Source organism: Saccopteryx leptura, chromosome 2, assembly GCF_036850995.1.
Source record: "Saccopteryx leptura isolate mSacLep1 chromosome 2, mSacLep1_pri_phased_curated, whole genome shotgun sequence".
Lineage (NCBI taxonomy): Eukaryota > Metazoa > Chordata > Mammalia > Chiroptera > Emballonuridae > Saccopteryx > Saccopteryx leptura.
The window spans coordinates 311,360,197-311,378,928 of record NC_089504.1 but is presented as its reverse complement, the minus strand read 5'-3'; the positions used below and the strand labels follow the sequence as shown (position 1 = coordinate 311,378,928).

The window sequence follows — 18,732 nt, the reverse complement described above, 5'->3', positions numbered from 1 at the left end:
TGGTAGAGCGTCAGCCTGGCGTGCAGAAGTCCCGGGTTCGATTCCTGGCCAGGGCACACAGGAGAAGCGCTCATCTGCTTCTCCACCCTCCCCCTCTCCTTCCTCTCTGTCTCTCTCTTCCCCTCCCGCAGCTGAGGCTCCATTGGAGCAAAAGATGGCCCGGGCACTGGGGATGGCTCCTTGGCCTCTGCCCCAGGCGCTAGAGTGGCTCTGGTCGCAACAGAGCAACGCCCCAAAGGGGCAGAGCATCGCCCCCTGGTGGGTGTACCAGGTGGATCCCGGTCAGGCGCATGCGGGAGTCTGTCTGTCTCTCCCCGTTTCCAGCTTTAGAAAAATACAAAAAAAAAAAAAATACTTGTGAAATGAACAAAACCAAAAATAAACACAAGTCAACAAAACTTCTCGTTTCAGTTCAAACTTGACACTGTATAATTTGACTTTCTACCACCTTACGTACAGTTATTGGGCTGCATAATTTGCAGTCCTTAAAAAGTGGTTTCACTTACATTCTTCCATTCTCATTTAAGTCTCACAACAGCCCATTTCCCAGATTAAAAACCTCAGAGATGTTTCACAGCATGCCCCAGGCAGCTCAGCTAGTGAGGAGCAGAGATGGGAACCAAGAGCCTTCTGAACCCAATCCACTGTGCCCTTCACCAGAAAGGAGCACCACAGCACCATGGGAAGGTTTCTAAACGACCTGGTCAAATCCATCTCAAAAATCCAATTTCCCTCATTTCTCAAGTTATCAACATATAGGATGTGTAGACCTTTAGGATCTTCGAGTTTATGTGTTACCAATTTTATCCTTAAAGGAAAGATGGGTCAAACTAACAAATGAGTTCATTTCAGCTCAGCGTTCCTGTTACACATTCATGTCTGCACCGTATCTGAGTACTGCATTCAGTTTCTTCTCTCAGGAGCTACCGCACACAGCACTGCCTACCTGGTAGCACAGCTCAGCGAGCTGAGGCGATTCCCTCACCGCCACGGGGCCGGTCCTCGCTGCCACCCCTTTCTCCAAGATGTTCAAGATGGCATGAAGGCACGTGCGAGGGCAACCCAGAACTCCTATGTAAGACCGAAAGACAATTCACTTTTCCTTTAAAATGTCTACATTAAAAACCTGAAAACAACTTTATAAAAGCTAAATTCCATAAACACCTGCTCTAATGTAAACAGCCTTACGGATATTGATATAAAGAATTGATAAATACTCATTTTCTAAGGCTTATTAGTTTGTCCAGACCTAAAGTCCTAGAGATGGGACCATCACAATCCATTACACTGGGGAACAAAATTTTTGTTGCATCCACAAAAACACTTGTTCTTACCTAATTTGAGTGTGCTGATCTCAAATCTGACAGCTTTTCTCTGTAAGCTACAGTTCTTTTGCAATTCAAGATTTTAGATTTTCATCTTATTGTAAAATTTTCAACATTTAGTTTAAAATAATGAAGTAGAATATCTTCTTGGGCATCTTTGTGAAAATATAATTTATATAATGCAGTAAATACACTAATACACTAGAAGATATGATTGCATCAGAATTTGTCTACAATTTCAAAATAGAACATATTAAAACACTTATTTTAATCATAAAATTTGTGCAAAACTTATTTAAATTCTATTCAGGCAAAAATTTGCATTTGTAGCTCTTGCATTTGTGTACTTGCTGAGGACAATCTCATTTGATGCTCAGCAGTAGTCTGCTCATCATTAATAGCTCCAAGATTTTCAGGAAACTTATCAAGGTGACTGTTTAGGAAGTGAATCTTAATGCTCATGTTACATCCAATGTCATGGAAAGCCAACAGCATCCTTTGAACCAGAAGTTCATAGTTTTCTGCTTTTTTGTTCCCAAGGAAGTTCTTTGTAACTGCCACCAAAGACTGCCATGCTGCTTTCTCCTCTTTATTCATCTTCCTGGAAAATTCTTTGTCATGTATGAGGGTTTGAATTTGAGGTCCATCAAATACACCTGCTTTTATCTTCTTGAAAGACAAGGCAGGAGAAGCAGAAATAATATGTTGAAAGCATTCACTTTCTCTATTCAAAGCCTGAACAAACTGCTTCATTAAGCCAAGTTTGATGTGAAGTGGGGAAAAATGATCCTGTCTCGATTAACTACAGGTTCATTCACAATATTTTGCATCCCTACTTCCAGAGCTTCACGTTTCGGCCACTCCTTCTGTGTCCAGTGTTTCTCCTGAGCTTGGCTGTCCCACAAACACAGAAAGCAAGGATACTTCATGAAACCTCTCTGTTGTCCTAGCAGGAAATTTACCATTTTAAGATCCACACAAATGATCCAGTTATGCTCCTCATACTTCAGAAAGTCGAGGACAATTTTTATGTTATTATAATCTTCTCGCAGATTAGTTGAATAACCAATTGGAACTGCTGCATAAACATTACCGTTGTGTAGGAGAACACACTTCAGACTCCGTTTAGAGCTGTCAAGAAATACGTGCCATTCTGTTAGACTGTAAGTGGTAACACCTAGCTGGCTGAGAAGACTACTGATATCATGACAATAAACCAAGTGTTTGTCTTTGGAAAAAAAGTCCACAAAAATTTGTTCACAAAAATTTGCTTCCTGAAATGGAATACTTTAGCTGACTGGTGAAATACATTCTTTTCTTGAAGCCTGGAGGCTAATAACTCAGCTGCTTTCTTTGATAGGCCAAATCTCTTACTAAGTCATTCAATTCGGGTTGGCTAAACTGCTGAGGGGTTAATGACTGCTTGGCATCAGAAAAAGACCCTTCTGATTCTACAACCATTTCCTCATGCATCTTATCAAAATACACTTGATCACCATGTTCACTTTCTTCGTCCTTAGAAGAAATAAAACCATTGAAAACTGGAACTGGGAGTGTCTCAGAGTGTGGGATAGGTAGTATTGCTGAAGGAATATTAGGATATGCAATCATATGCCATTTTTTCTTGCCGATGCCCTTTGTATGGATCAGTCAGAAATAACAGTCACTGCTGTGGTTCTTGGGTTCACACCAAAATATGGGAATACCAAAAGGCATTCCTTTGTGTTTTCCTTTTGTCCAGTCACGAAACATTTCCTCACAATTATGACACACAATATGAGGAGCCCAATTCTTGTCTTGATCGCCAAGGAGAACTTGAAAATAGGCAATATATGCACGTGTCACAAATGATGAAATACTGCGCCTTTGACATTGAAGTGTGTAACAGCCACATATATAACAGAAGGTGTCAGGACTATTCTTACATTTATGCCTACTCAAAGAAGCCATAATTCAATCTTAAGACAAAATAAGATGGTGTTTTTATCAGATACTAATTTTTTACATTTAAAAACAACTACAATTATGTAAAAGTGATGTTTGTAAAACAGTAACTGCCTTGTGGTTATGTTCAATCCAAGAGTCTTTGCCCTTTAACTCCAATTTAAAAACCAATGCATGCCATTAACTGTAACAAAAAGAAATTAAAATTGAATAAAAACTAGAGCATGCACCAAAAAATGGATTTCAGATTTGGAATCAGTGATGCAGAAATATATAGAAACAGTTCTAAAACCTCATGCAACAGAAAATGAAAAAAAAATTGTTCCCCAGTGTTATTTCTTTCAGTGAATTAGCCCATGAGCCCAGCATTCAATAAATGACTACTGCCCTGGCCAGATAGCTCGGCTGGTTGGAGCATCATCCCAAAGCTCAGAGGTTGCCGGTTCAATCCCCAGTCAGGGCACATACAGGAACAACAGACTGATGTTCCTGTCTCTCTCGTTCTCTGCCTCTATCTAACACACACACACAAGACTACTTAGCTCCATAAACAGAAGACGGAGTAAATGCCTGTACCTGGATCTTGTAGGTTGGTGGTGCTGACGGGTTTCTTCAATTCGAAGCCCAATAGGTAGAGAGCAAGGCTGGGCGGGTTGCGCTCCAGCGAGGTGATGAGCAGGTTCAAGATGTGGATTCTTGTTTCATGACGGATTACAGCTACTCTCCTCTCAAGTTCTGATCCTCAACAGGAAAATCACAAATGAAATTACAAACAGTAAAAAGTTAACAGAAGTCAAGTTCAAAAATATAAAACTTTTATTCCAAACCGCCACGTTTCCTCTGGTCTCAGTTGCCTTGTAAGCCGTTTCCTTGAGCTCAGGTTCATTTAAGAGGTTTCCCAACAGCCTTACGCATTTATACTACATTCACGCTGGCAAGTTCTTTAAGGTTTCTTACGTCACCACTGGACAGATGACACTGTCCTCTATATTAAGTATTTACATAAAATAAAAAAATAACGCATGTTAACCTAACACTTACCCTCATCTACACGCACAAATTCTTCTGCATCTTCACTGTCCAAACACTCCACAAACCCAGCCATCAGCTTCTGACTAATAGTCTGTAGTCATATAATGATAAAAAAATAAATTACAAAAAGTTTCTAAATATTAGAGAAACTATAATAAATATAATATATACTTATAAACATTTGTCTATATATAAAAAAAGCAAATCTGAACCAAGTAATCAGATTGTAGTTATTACTTTTTAAAAATTTTTCCACTGATTTAAGAGGGGGAGTGAGGAGGGAGAGAAAGAGAAACATCAACTCGTTTCACTTAGTTGTTCCACGTAGTCTTGCACTCACTGACTGCTTCTCATACGTGTCCTGACCAGGGGTTAAACCCACAACCTCTGGCACGCCAGGCCAATGCTTTATCTACTGAGCCACCCAGCCAGGGCCTAAGTTACGTTTTTAATTAATAGAAAACTCAGATCTTTAAATTGCCATAAATTAGCTCTATAAAAATGAAAGAAACAAAAATTTTAAGTGTATTGGTTTCAAATCTTGCTTCCTTAATTCTTCTTTCCCAAAGAATCACACAAGTTGTTTTAAAAATATACCATTAAATTGCTGTTTTATGACCTCTTCATTATATACTAAATGCCATGGGCACTTAATTACAATAGAAAATAAAATTCTCATCTTAAAAAAATCTACTTATCACTAGTTTTATATTTCTGGGCTGCGAGATTAGATACTACTCAAATCCTTAAGAAATTTAGCAGGGTATGAAAATCAGTAATAAATATACTGTTCTGTAAACTATATTGTAGTAACAGAAAAAAAATGACAAAAATGATTAAGCCACAACACTCACGTCTCAATTTTTTTAAGTTTTTATGGGAGTGAGCATCATAAACCTGAAATGTCATATGTCAAGACTGTTGTAACCCAAGGACTCCCGTATAGTAACATAATATAATAAAACTATAATCAATACTACAGTGCTTCAAATATAAATCATAGCCCCTTACACAAGTAGGTTTTCACCCAATATATATAAACATACTAACTCCTAGAGAATTTTCCCAAAAGCAAGATTGTGACTTCCATATGGACTCAGAATGAACCAAAAATTAACAACAAAATCAGTCACCTGGTCATGTGTGAAATCTCCAACCAATTTTATCTGCATATTGGTGTTGCAGGAGATACAGCAGAGGATCTTGGCACTTTCAAAGGCCAATTCGGGATTCGTATTGCCGTGATACAGGTACCTTTAAACAAGAAAACAGTTGAGGAGTACAGTGGTACCTTGAGATACGAACAGACCAACATATGACTTTTTAAGATATAAGCTGCGACTCGATCCGTATTTTTGTTCAAGATCCGAGCGAAATTCCGAGATACGAATCATGATTCGGGAAGCTGCCGCTAGTTGGCGCGTTGGCGCACGGGTCCAGTATCGTCAGTTTGATATACGAGTTGACTGACTTAGGAGCTCAGTTACAGAACGAATTAAATTCGTATCTCAAGGTACTACTGCAATGTGATGAAATGCGGCTTCTCACTAGTCTCAATAAAGAACACTGAGAGTCAGCGCTCATCCCACTCACACAGCACTTCTGGGGGAATTAGACCATGGTTTCCCTTCTGAACACATGCTGCATCTTCTGGGTGGAACAGTGTTCCTCCCAAACTCCTATGCTGATATCTGAGCCCACAGTGACCTTGGAAACGGGGTCTCTGGAGAGGTAGTCGACCAAGTTAAGGTGAATAGGGAGGGTGCTAATCCAGTGTTTAGTGAACTCATAAAAGGGGGAAGTTTGGACAGACACACCCAGGGAGGAAGCAAGGGGAAGCTGAATGCAGAGATAGATAGAGTGATGCTTCTAGAAGTCCTGGAACTCTGAACCCTGCCAGTAAACCACGATCCAAATTCTCTCCAAGTGACGTACAATATTAAGATTGTGTATCGTTCTATTCTTGGAAATGTTTAAGACATAGAATAATTAGAAGAAAAAGAACCTGTAAAGTAATTAAAATCAGAGGAGCTAAAGAAGACAAGAACAAAATGAGGCCATAACAAAGTGATGCTTTAGGGATCTGACCAGATTTGGAAACCAAAGCTAGAAAGCCCTCTGATTCATTTCATCATTTGTCTACCTGCAACTGGCACCTACCTGGCAATGTTCACCACATTATCAGCCTTCTTGGTTCTGGGGTTGATTCCCTGCAAGAGCTGTTCTAAAGGCGCGACGATCAGGGCCAGCTGACTCTCCCTGAGCAGGTCCATGAAGAGGTTCTCCTTCTGCAGGGTAAGGTTGAGCAGCGCCAGGCAGTGCTGGACCGCTCTCTCCAGGTGCTTCTTCCCTAGTAACCAAAGGCTGAAGTTAGAATTCATGCAAACCCTTGAAACTCAGAGTCAAGTCTCAGGAAAACAAGGTAAAAGAAAAGTTCTAGATTCAAAAAGCCCTCGAGTTCTCAAACTGTCAGTCGCAACTTCACAAGGCTGCTCACTCATGGAAGTCGAAGAAATTTTTGTGACTCAGATTATTTTCATGTAATGGCTTCTAGGTCATTGTTTCTGTATCTTTTCCCTAATTATTTAGAGCAGGGACTTTCAATTGGTATGCTGCAAGAATTTTTAAAACATGACTACTTAGGGACACTGACCTCTTTTCCTTTAGATTATCAAATAAAAGAATAACAACAGCCTTCCTGTATGAATGAATCAAAATTATACCTATTTTTTTGTCAGACTGGCAAAAATGTATTTTTTGGTATGCCAAAGAATTTTAGCAACTAGTATAAATGTGCCATGCAATGAAAAAGGTTGAAAATCGCTGATTTAGAGCAATGGTTCCCAGATGGTCAGATGGGGAAGGGGTGTATTTTGGCCCCAGAGGACAGTGGCAATGTTTAGAGACACTTTTGGTTGTCACACTGGCCAAGTACTACAGGCATCTAGTGGGTGGAGACCTACAATGCACAGGACAACGCCCACAACCTACAAAAAAAAGTTATTCATCTCAAAATGTCAATGGGCAGTGCCAAGGCTGAAAAACTGTTTGAGAGTTATACATACTCATTGTGGAAAATTTGGAAAATAAAGAAGCTAAAAATATAAACAAGGATCACTTATCCCCTCATTCAAATTTAAAACACATGGGCTCTGAAGCCAAACTGTCAAGGTTCAAATCGCAGCCCTGACACTTACTGGCACAGCCCTAACACTTGCTGGTGACAGATGTGAGACCTTTTTGTAAGTTAAGTCCCTACCTGTTGACTGGAAATAATATCTACCACACAGGGCTTTCCTACAGATTAAATGCGTTAATACATAATGTGCTTTTAAAAGCACAAAATGCACAGTCAGCACTCAATAAACAATAATTAGTAGTAATAATGATAGTAAATAAAACTTATTGAATACTATGTACCAAGAACTATAGTGAGTGCTTTTACAAATATTATATATATATAATATTTTTATTTATATATATATATATATATATATATATAAACTACTTTAGATTTAAATTTAGGCATGTTAAACATGTTAAAGTGAAAGAAAGCTCATTACAATGACCTACAGAAGACCCTGCAATGAGACATGGTTACAGTGAGTTTCTGTCCCTTACCTGCTTTCACTTTTTATCTCCTTTCATTGTATGGCTCCCTGAACACACCACTATAGCCACAGAGAGATCTTAGAGGAAAAAGGAACCTCAGAGATCATTTCGTTATATCAAACCCTCACTCAGTGTACAAAAGGTGAAAATATCAAAACTGTTTTCAAGACAAGACAGAGACACTCAGGCACGTACCAGGGAAAGGGGCATAGGTATCGAGCTGCTTAACGCCTTCTTCCAGTAAACTAAGAATGAGCTCCAACATCGGTGACTCATTTAGAAGATGATACATCAGACTAAAACCTGGTGGTTTGTAGGCTATGATTTCTTCTCCTAAATAGAACATAACATAGTCCAAGAGATGGTGAATTAGTATTCTTCTCGTACCCTTGATTTATAAGAAATGTATGAGACCTATGAATTAAATTGTATCTGAACAGATAAAGGCCAAGTTTCAATTTAGAGACAATGTTACAGATGGTATACAGTGGTAATTCCCCAAAAGGCTGATCTGCACAAAGCAACCAGTCACCTCCTAGTATATGTTAACTCACTAAAGAATGTATAAAGCAATGTTCGTCTTCCATTCAAAAAAATTTTACTTTATTTTCTCTTGCTAAGAACAAAAAAGATTTAAATTCTAATTTAATTTATAAACAGAAATAATATGTAGTATATAGAATATATAATTAATAAATTATATATAGTTTTTAAAATAGCTGGCATCTTGTTTGGAAGTAACAGAATTAGCCCTGGCCGGTTGGCTCAGTGGTAGAGCATTGGCCTGGTGTGTGGATATCCCAGGTTCAATTCCCGGTCAGGGCACACAGGAGTGACCATCTGCTTCTCTACCCATCTTCCCCTCTCCTTCCTCTCCCACAGCCATGGCTCGACTGTTTCAAGCTCATTAGCCCCAGGTGCTGAGGATGGCTCCATGGAGTCTATGCCTCAGCCACTAAAAATAGCTTGGTTGGGAGCATGGCCCCAGCTGGGCAGAGGATCAGCTCCAGACGTGGGTTGATGGGTAGATACCGGTCAGGGCACATGTGGGAGTCTGTCTATCTCCTCTTCTCTCACTTGGAAAAGGAAAAATAAAATAAAGGAAAAAAAAGTAACAGAATCAATTACCTTGTAATTCCACAAACTGGTCTACAAAATCTTCCAGTTGAGGCTCATAATCTCTGAGCAGTTTATAGAACACCTCCAGAACGACTTCAGCCACTTCCCACTACAGAAAGATACAAGTATTTCAACCACAATGAAACAGTCCAAGGTGAGACAAAGCTAGGCTTTTTTTTTTTTTTACAGGGACAGAGAGAGAGAGAGATAGACAGAACAGAGAGAGATGAGAAGCATCAATCATTAGTTTTTCACTGTGACACCTTAGTTGTTCATTGATTGCTTTCTCATATGTGCCTTGACCGCGGGCCTTCAGCAGACCGAGTAACCCCTTGCTTGAGCCAGTGACCTTGGGTCCAAGCTGGTGAGCTTTTTTTTTTGCTCAAGCCAGTTGAGCCCACGCTCAAGCTGGCGACCTTGGGGTCTCGAACCTGGGTCCTTCTGCATCCCAGTCCGATGCTCTATCCACTGCGCCATCGCCTGGTCAGGCAAGGCTAGGCTTTTCTTCACCCCACTTTTCTCCCGAAATGAGTCAAGTCCGTATCTATTTACTAATTTATGCTAAACTACATTGCAATCCTGATTCATTGTGCTTTATTTTGCTAAATGATAAGAAACTGGCGAATTTTACAAGGTATAACATTTGTAAAAGCATTACTCTTACAGAAAAATCTCTGTAGCAGATATTCAGGCTTCATCAGCAAATCTAAAGCACTTAGAATTTAGTCATAGTCCCTTTATAATTAAACATCAGATTTGGACACTTCTCCAAAGTGTTAAGTATTTCATTTTCTTTAAGAATCTCAGCTGGAAAGGATCTGAGAAATCATCTCCTCTAATCACCCTTATTTCCCAGGTGAAGCAAGTGAGGCTCACAGCATGAATGGCCTCCCTGAGACCATAAAGTCTGGAAGGCTGGCAGCAAAGATACAGGAGGTCAAGCCCGGTCTTCTAATTCTGGACCAGTGTTCTACCCCACAGCTCTTCTAGCCAAAGGTGTTAAGGAGACATAATTACTGGTAGGCTTGCCCCAAAAGAACCCAACCACACCTCTTTGTTAAAATGTTTTTAAAACCTACGTAACAAAAAGAAAAAATATTTGTCAATGAAAAAACATATACAATAAAATTAAAACTTTATTTTAAAAATTCACTGCACAGAATTTTAAAAGGCTGAGTTTGGTAATTATATGCAGATTGGTTTTTAAACTATTTTAAAATCATTACTTTTACTGCATGACTTTATCAAGGCTGAGTTTGGGAATTGAGACTAAATGATGATTTTCTAACTTATTTTAAAATTATTCACTTTATATTTTCCAAATTTTTCAAAATAATTTACTTAAATAAAAAAGGCTCATCACCACATAATAATGGATTTTAGGATTGATAAATATACATGCTGCCTCTAACACTCTGTGTTTGTTAATTTAACTCAATCCAAAGCCCTGTTTTTGTGAGAAATCAGAGTTCTGAAATACGGTGCTAAAGTTAAATCTGAATAAGACATTCAAGTAAAATAAATTCATAAATTGAGGGGAAATTTCTCGGGGTAAATATGGTGTGGTGGAACTGAGATTAATGACAGCGAGGGTAGGCAGCAGCACCTGAAATGCAGACACGCATGGGTAAAAGCAGTGACTCCTGGGAAGAATATGGCTGACTATGTTCTAAACACTTAGGTCGCTATGACCTTTTTAAGGAAAGGAAAATAGAGTACTTAAATGCCAAAAATCATCAGAACATTTTGTTGAAGAGATTGTAATTAGCAGCATCCATTATCCATCTGAAATAATTTTTATTAATGAGGCTGTTAGTGTTTCATCCAGTAAAACAGGCCCTGGCCAGTTGGCTCAGCAGTAGAGTATTGGCCCGGCATGTGGTTCCCAGGTTCAATTCCCGGTCAGGACACACAGGAGAGGTGACCATCTGCTTTCTACCCCACCCCCTTCTCTCTCTCTTCTTCTCCTGCAGCCATAGCCTGAGTGGTTCCAGCAAGTTGGCCCTGGATGCTGAGAATGGCTCCATGGCCTCGCTTCAGGTGCTAAAATAGCTTGGTTGCCAAGCAACACAGCAGCAGCCCCGGATGGGCAGAGCATCTCCCTGTAGGGGGCTTGCTGGGTGAATCCCGGTCAGGGTGCATACAGGAGCCTGTCTGTCTGCCTTCCCACCTCACTGAATGAATTAAAAAAAAAAGTATGTGTGTGTGTGTGTGTGTGTGTGTATAAATATCACCAAGGTAATTCTTAAGCCTAAATAAAATGTATATCCCTGTTTATTTTTACTACAGAAGAAGCAAAAATTATAAAGCAATTGACAAAAATATGAACTTTAGTTTTGAGACTAAATTAGAAACGAACTATATTCAATGATAAGGTAATGAATAAACTAGATATAAGTAATGATTACTGTATTTTTTGCTCCATAAGACGCACCTGATCATAAACACACCTAGGTTTTTAAGGAAGAATATAAGAAAAAAATATTCTGAACCAAATGGTGTGTTAAAATATTTAATAAAATACCATATTTTTCACTCCAGAAGACGCACAGGCATTTTTCCCTCCATTTTTGGGGGAAAAAAAGTGTGTCTTATATAGGGCAAAAAATATGGTATATAGTCATTATAAAGACTTTTCAAATAATAGTTTAAAAAATCCTCATGATATTATGTTTTGTGGCCAAAAAAGATACAAACTAATGTAACTAATTATCTCAATTTAAGTATATATATGCATAGGATAAAGATTAGATTTTTCTTTTCTTTTTTTTGGCAACAGGATTATGAGTGACATAATTTCTTCTTATATTTTTCCAAAATGTCAAAATGAGCATAAAGTTAATTATTTTTATAATCATTAATAAAACAACAAACAAACCCAAAAGGTTCAAAAATAGCTAACTATAAAAATAAGGCAGATATATCCAAGGGTACTCTGTGAGGCAATACACAGTATTAAAAACTAAAGTGAATTATGTCAGAACCTGGAAGGGTCTCTTACACAGCTTAGGGGTTATGCCTGGATCTGGAATCAGAGTCCTAGGTTCAAATCCTGGTCCTGGACCTTACGTAAGTTCCTTATCCTTGCTAAGCCTCCATCTGTAAAATGGGAATATTAATAGTACCTGCCTCACAGTAATACTGGAATTACATAAGATGATACAGTGATAAGCTCAGTTGTGAATGTGTTAGGACCAGAGCAAATGTGCATATATGTCAGTGATCCCTCAGCCTCTGTCCATGGCACACATACCTACATGGACCATAATACGCTGTCCCACTAAGCCAGACTCCACAACCCAGAAGTGCTACCAGTCAATAGAAACTGCTCAAGTTTAAACTCATTTCAATTCCTAACCTAAATCATCTCAGTAAAGGGCAGTGTGTTCCCAACTGACAAAGGTGTAACATTTTCGGTTCCATTTTGGTCAAAGTTTGTTCATTTAAGGATCCGAATCACTGTGAATTTATATCAATTAGATGACTGATCACTAAAAAGTAGTGCTTTGGTTTTAATGCCCAAAGTATTTTGTAATGCAAATAAATTAATCAGACAATAGACATTACAGTATTAAGACTGTGAAGCCTACTAACTTGCAAAAGCTGAAATGAATTTGTAGCATCTTATACCTTTAATAGAAAAAGCAGCAATAAATAAATAAGGATAAAGAATGTTTTCTCTGAACGTCACCTTTTCAGCGGCTCTCCGGTAAGCTCTCGTGCGGAATCGGAGAAACACGGAATCCCTAAGGAACTGCAAATAGGGGTCAAAGCCAGGGGGCCGCAGTCCAGCACCCAAATTAGAAGGAAATGAGCTCTCCACCAGGGTGCTAATAAGCTGGCAAAAGGCCCGGGTCAACGGGTATTCTTCACACCGGGATTCTATTTCATTCAGTTCAACCTTCCAAAGAAAAATAAAGAAAATGTGGTAACATAAAAATGTCAGCTATAAGGTGTAAAGCACTTTGTAGATAATTAACTCATTCACGTGGCTACAATATCACACCAAAAAATACATAACAGATTATTACTATTATTCATTTAGAGGAAAAAATACAAAAGTATTAGATACTTGAAGTTAGCCAAAAGGCTAAGAAGTGCTACAAAGTATTAGATGAATCTAGCTCAATCAGATGGGAGAATTTCATATTTGCACATATTGTTCCCAACTTTGAATTAAAAATAGAAATCTTAAATGTTTCTTTAAAAAAGAGAGAGGGAGTATAGAGAGAGAAGAAACAAAGTCCCACTACAGGTTGGCCCAAGTAACCTAATTAAAATGAGTTACAACCAAACTTTCAGTCTGGATGGCCACCATACAACATCCTTTCCCAACCTGGAAACCCAAGTTCTTTGGTTCCTTTCATAAAAAGTTTCAACACTGAGCAGCAAACCCTTCAAATTAAAATACATTAAAATTGAAAATTATAGAAACTTAATAAAATAAGAATAATCCTTAGTCTTTCTATCATGTGAATATATAAATATAGCATTCAAACTAAAAGGAAAACTTTACCTCTATACCAATAGCTTGCCTCTGGCTTGGAACCCTTACGGTCTGTAGGATCTTAAAATAATGAAAAGAACATGTCAGAAGCACAGCACTGCTCATTCATTAACAGAAAGCAGTGACTACGCAATATAATAGTCACATTCCTCACCCAGCACACCCACAGATCTTACAATGTCAACCAGAACTGACAACTGAGAGGTCTCTATGGACTTTCTTTAGCAATTGCGTCAAGGTATAGAACTTCTGATTACCTGGGCATCAGAAAACTGGTCGTTTCTAAGTGCACACAAGAGGTGTCCTCAGCGAACTTCCTCTTAGATAATATAGCAATAAATCTTAAAAGGATTTATGGGATGAAATCTCACCAGTGTTGTAGACACTGGTCTGTTTACAACCAACCCTGCTACTGGTACCAGAAAATCAAGAAGTACAGAGTTAAGATGTTCTGTCCTGACCTTGCTAGGGACACACACAGTCTATGGTATCATTAATTTCATGTTACTTAACTCTCTTGCAAGCTGAGAATATAACATTAGGTGGGATTCTTTAAAAGAAAAAAAAGAGTCTTGTTCTAAGGATAGAACTGTCTAAACGCAATCACATTTCATCTCAGGCATAAAAAAAGCACTAAGCATTAGGACAATGATTAAGTAGTGATACACACATGAATGAAAAATGATTACACAGAATCATTTTTCTGTGTTTGGGCCGCTCAGCACAAACCAACTCCCACAATTTATGTTTTTGTAAAATATCATTAATATCTTCAGGACACAAATTAGAATATTTCACTACTACAAAACAGTTGCTTCCACAAATAATGTGTTAGAAACACAGGTTCCTTTATGCTATAGTATTTCTAAGACAAACAGATGGTCCACTGAATCATTTTCCTAGAAATATCTCTGTAAGTACAACCTTATTTTCCTTTCTTCCTTTACCGCCTATAGCATATATATATAAATGGCAATAGGGCTTACATCTAAAGAAAAAAAAGGTGATCAAGACCCCTCACTCTGACTTTGGGTGATAGGTATGCAACATAATTGAATGACAAGATAACCTGAACATGTTTTCTTTGAATATATACACCCTGATTTATTGATGTCATCCCATTAAAATTTATAAAATAAAAAGACCCACCACTCTTCTGCACAGGAAGGGCACAGAAAAAAGCAGGAAAGCACAATAAGGTATTCCCCACACTTAATGAGTCCAGGCAGCTTCTGAAGGCTCATATCATCCAGGTCTCAAAGACAGAGGAGGAATGCTATCCATTCATCAATATCTTACAGACACTGAAAATCTAAGTCTTAAGAGAAGAAACAGTCCCCAGGAACCCAGTTAAGTTGTCAGTGATCAAAGAGGAAAACCCAAGCCCATTAGTTTCTCATACTCAGGACCAAAATGGTAACTTTCTAATGGGGAAGTTCATGGTATAGCATGTTTCAAAGTGGATGCTCTTGCTTCTATGATATTGTCAAGCCTCACCTCCCACATTATAATGATGGAAGTAAAGGAGCTGGTGATACTACCTGAGTGTACTCCAACGACTGCCAGAGGGAAGCTGCAATCTCAGGTGATTTGCCAAATGCTGCCAGGGTCCTCAGGAGTTCGGCCTTTAGAACAGGGGCGATGCTGCACTGCAGGAGTCCCAGAATCACCACGACAGGGGTCCACTGAGGATGCTCACAGACCGCCAGGCGAGCGTTTTCACTCTGAGTGGCAAACACAAAAAGAACAAAAGCCTTTCCATTTTTGAAAGCTAAGAAAAATGATTAGTAATTATCTAAACTTCTAGCACTTACACTGAGAGTTCCTAGGCTTAATATGTACTAAAATAAAAATAAGACTGTGGCTTCTGCTTGAAGTCTATCATGGGATCTAATCAGACCACTAGCCCAGTCAGTGTAAAGAATGGAGGAGAAACAGCCTTTCTGGAATGACTTTCACAGCCCTAAGCATGGAAAGTAATATATGCAGAGAAAAATACTCCACCAGGTCTCATGAATCTTATCTCAGCACTTTAGGTCCTCTCTGCAACCATGTAATATATTCTACTGTAATACGGGGGTGCTCAGGTTACGGCAGTCTCAACATACGATGTTTAAGTTTACGACGCTCACTCCCATAAAAACTTAAAAAAACTGAGACGTGAGCCCTGGCTGGTTGGCTCAGAGGTAGCGTGTCAGCCCAGCAAGTGTATGTTGGGTTCAATTTCCAGTAAGGACACACAGGAGAAGTGACCATCTGCTTCTCCACCCTTCTCCTTTCCCTTCTTTCTCTCTCTTCCCCTCCTGCAGCCATGACTTGATTGGTTTGAGCAAGTTGGCCCCAAGCGCTGAGGACAGCTCCATGGCTTCCACTTCAAGTATTAAAAAACGGCTTGGCTGATATGCAATGAAGCAGCAGCCCCAGATGGGCAGAGGATCACCCCATAGTGGGCTTGCTGGGTGAATCCCAAGCAGGGCACATGCGGGTCCCAGCATGAGCAGGCTGTCTCTCTGCCTCTCAGCCTCCTGGTACGAGCAGGCTCTCTCTGCCTCTCAACAACAACAAAAAAAAGAGAGACTAGGTTATGAAATGAAATAAAAAACAAAGCCAAACAAAACAACAAAATATAAACCTATATGTGCACTATAGTTATCACTAATAAACTTAGTGGTACATAAATTTAATACACAAAAATTTGGGGGCTCCTTACAATGCCACTGTACTAGGACACAGTAAAATTACACTCTCATATGCCGTGGCTGGGCTACCTACCCAAGTAATGATGGTAGACGTGAGCTGTAAAAACGCTATCAGTCCATCCTGCTCCTTCTGGGTGATGCCCCGGGAAGGAAGGTGACGGTAATGGACGCTGTCCGCACTCGGGAGATCCTTCCGGAGGTGCTCGTGGTAGAGCATTAAGGAGTGAAAAAAGTGTTCCCAGGAAACAGGACTGCCTCCTGCTCCCTGAATGTTTTCAACTGTAAAGAAACACAACACAGAATTTTCTTTTGAACACGTCTAAGCATTTGCTTGGAAATGAAGGAAGGAAACAAATGTAAAACAATCAACTTAGTCTTTGTGCTAGATAAGTAGTTTGTTCAAAATGGGTCGGAATCCATCTGTGAGCTAGAACTCTGGATTCATTTTCCCTCAAGACTAAGAATGCAAGGTGCCTGTGTAAAGGCAAAGGCAGATTACTTTGGATGCCAGTTACCTACTCTATATTCAGGAGAGCGCCTTTCTGTTGTCATTTAACTATACGCGGCGTCTACTCCCACTAAATAATTCCCAAATGTTGAGCGTGAATTCCCACAGAGAGATGACTACCGTCTAAATTTTTAAGTGACACTACTCATTACATACTGAGCACTGGAGCAAAAGCACAGCATACAAGACGAGCAAGCAGTCAAAGCACTGTCTCTGGGGCCAGGCAGACCCCTGTTCCCGTCATGGCTCCCTACTGACTTGTGACGTCGGGTAAACTACTTCTCTAAACCTCAGTTTCCTCCCATGTAAAAATGAAAGTGATAATATCTACCTAATAAAGCAGATGCTTAATAAATATTTCTTTCTCTTCCCTTTTACAGTACTTTTGGTTTAACCAGACTCGAGTCTGAAAATTAAATGAGGAAACTGAAAGAGGGCCAAAAGGAAAACCATTACGAACAGGAATTTAGGGAACAAGCACTTACGAAAATAAAGACATCAACATTAAGTGGCAGGGGTATATACTGTGCTTTGAGCACCAAGCAGATGTATTCTTTAAAAATGTTATATAATTTTAACTTCTTAAAACAAACTATTTTATAGAGCAAATGGTAAAACTCTCCAATCTGTGAGAACATAGTCAAAGAATCACTATGCATTAAGCCACCATGGACTTCTTTCTCCGTTATTGTAAAAATAATTTATACACCTGGGAGAACCTATCACAAATAGCCAAGATTCTTTGATAGACGGGAATACTGAACCAAAGAATGTCACAAGGAACTTAAACAACATCCAGACTTCTCTTACCATGACTACTACCATTGACTTTGAGCAGGCTAAAACAGTAGTGGGCACACTGGGGCCCATTGGCCAATCCCTGGAGCATTTTCAGATAAGGAATATAAATAGTTGGAGGCAACAGGTCACCCATTTGCCTAACAAACTTTGACAAGACAACCTGAAATAGGGAAAAACCATTAGTTTACATAAAGCATATCTTAAGTTTAAGGCAATAAGAACTAGCTAATCATGACAACATATTAACTAAAACTAATTAAGTGCTCTGAATTAACCTCCCCAAAGCCCAACTGTCATACTGCCTGAAATTCATTTTAAAATACTCCAGCACTCCGACCTGTGATGGCGCAGTGGATAAAGTGTCCACATGGAATGCTGAGGTCACTGGTTTGAAACCCCCGGCTTACTGGGTCAAGGCACATACGAGAAGCACTATGAGGGATGTACTACGAGTTGATGCTTCCCACTCCTCCCCCCATTTTCTCTCTCCTCTCTCTAAAATTAATATATAAAAGTTAAAAAAACACTGCAGCAAAATAAAAGTAGTAAAATTAACAGTAGTAGATGAAGTAAACACGGCAAAAGGTTAAAAGGTATTAAATTCCCTGGCCAGTTGGCTCAGCGGTAGAGCGTCGGCCTGGCGTGTGGGGGACCCGGGTTCGATTCCCGGCCAGGGCACACAGGAGAAGCGCCCATTTGCTTCTCCACCCCCACCCCCTCCTTCCTCTCTGTCTCTCTCTTCCCCTCCCGCAGCCAAGGCTCCATTGGAGCAAAGATGGCCCAGGCACTGGGATGGCTCCTTGGCCTCTGCCCCAGGCGCTAGAGTGGCTCTGGTCGCCGCAGAGCGACGCCCCGGAGGGGCAGAGCATCGCCCCCTGGTGGGCAGAGCGTCGCCCCTGGTGGGCGTGCCGGGTGGATCCCAGTCGGGCGCATGCGGGAGTCTGTCTGTCTCTCCCCATTTCCAGCTTCAGAAAAAAATAAAAAATAAAAATAAAAATAAAAATAAAAGGTATTAAATTAAGATGTTGAATGTTAATACACTTAATCTCCCATGTTTGAACATTTTCATGAACATTTTTTTAAATCTTTAAAAAATTAATAAATCTCTAAAATACTTTTCAAATTGGGAGAAAAATAAAACAATAAATGCAAGAAATACAATAAAAAGAAATGGCATCTGATCTT

At 39.5% G+C, this 18,732-nt stretch overlaps 1 protein-coding gene across 2 annotated transcripts in view; it reads right to left on the bottom strand.

Moving 5' to 3' along the window:
* NUP205 (nucleoporin 205) overlaps positions 1-18,732 on the bottom strand; it is a 77,002-nt gene that overhangs the window by 37,787 nt on the left and 20,483 nt on the right. The window contains exons 11-22 of one of the 2 annotated variants that reach the window (XM_066362774.1): positions 17,557-17,707; positions 16,312-16,517; positions 15,081-15,263; positions 13,549-13,599; positions 12,724-12,933; positions 9,042-9,141; positions 8,109-8,246; positions 6,462-6,651; positions 5,435-5,555; positions 4,311-4,392; positions 3,846-4,010; positions 947-1,071 (exon numbers count right to left, since the gene is read on the bottom strand). In XM_066362774.1, the coding sequence (XP_066218871.1) occupies positions 947-1,071; positions 3,846-4,010; positions 4,311-4,392; positions 5,435-5,555; positions 6,462-6,651; positions 8,109-8,246; positions 9,042-9,141; positions 12,724-12,933; positions 13,549-13,599; positions 15,081-15,263; positions 16,312-16,517; positions 17,557-17,707 (1,722 nt within the window). The remainder of the gene's footprint in view (positions 1-946; positions 1,072-3,845; positions 4,011-4,310; positions 4,393-5,434; positions 5,556-6,461; positions 6,652-8,108; positions 8,247-9,041; positions 9,142-12,723; positions 12,934-13,548; positions 13,600-15,080; positions 15,264-16,311; positions 16,518-17,556; positions 17,708-18,732) is intronic. The other variant, XM_066362775.1, reaches the window with a different exon arrangement.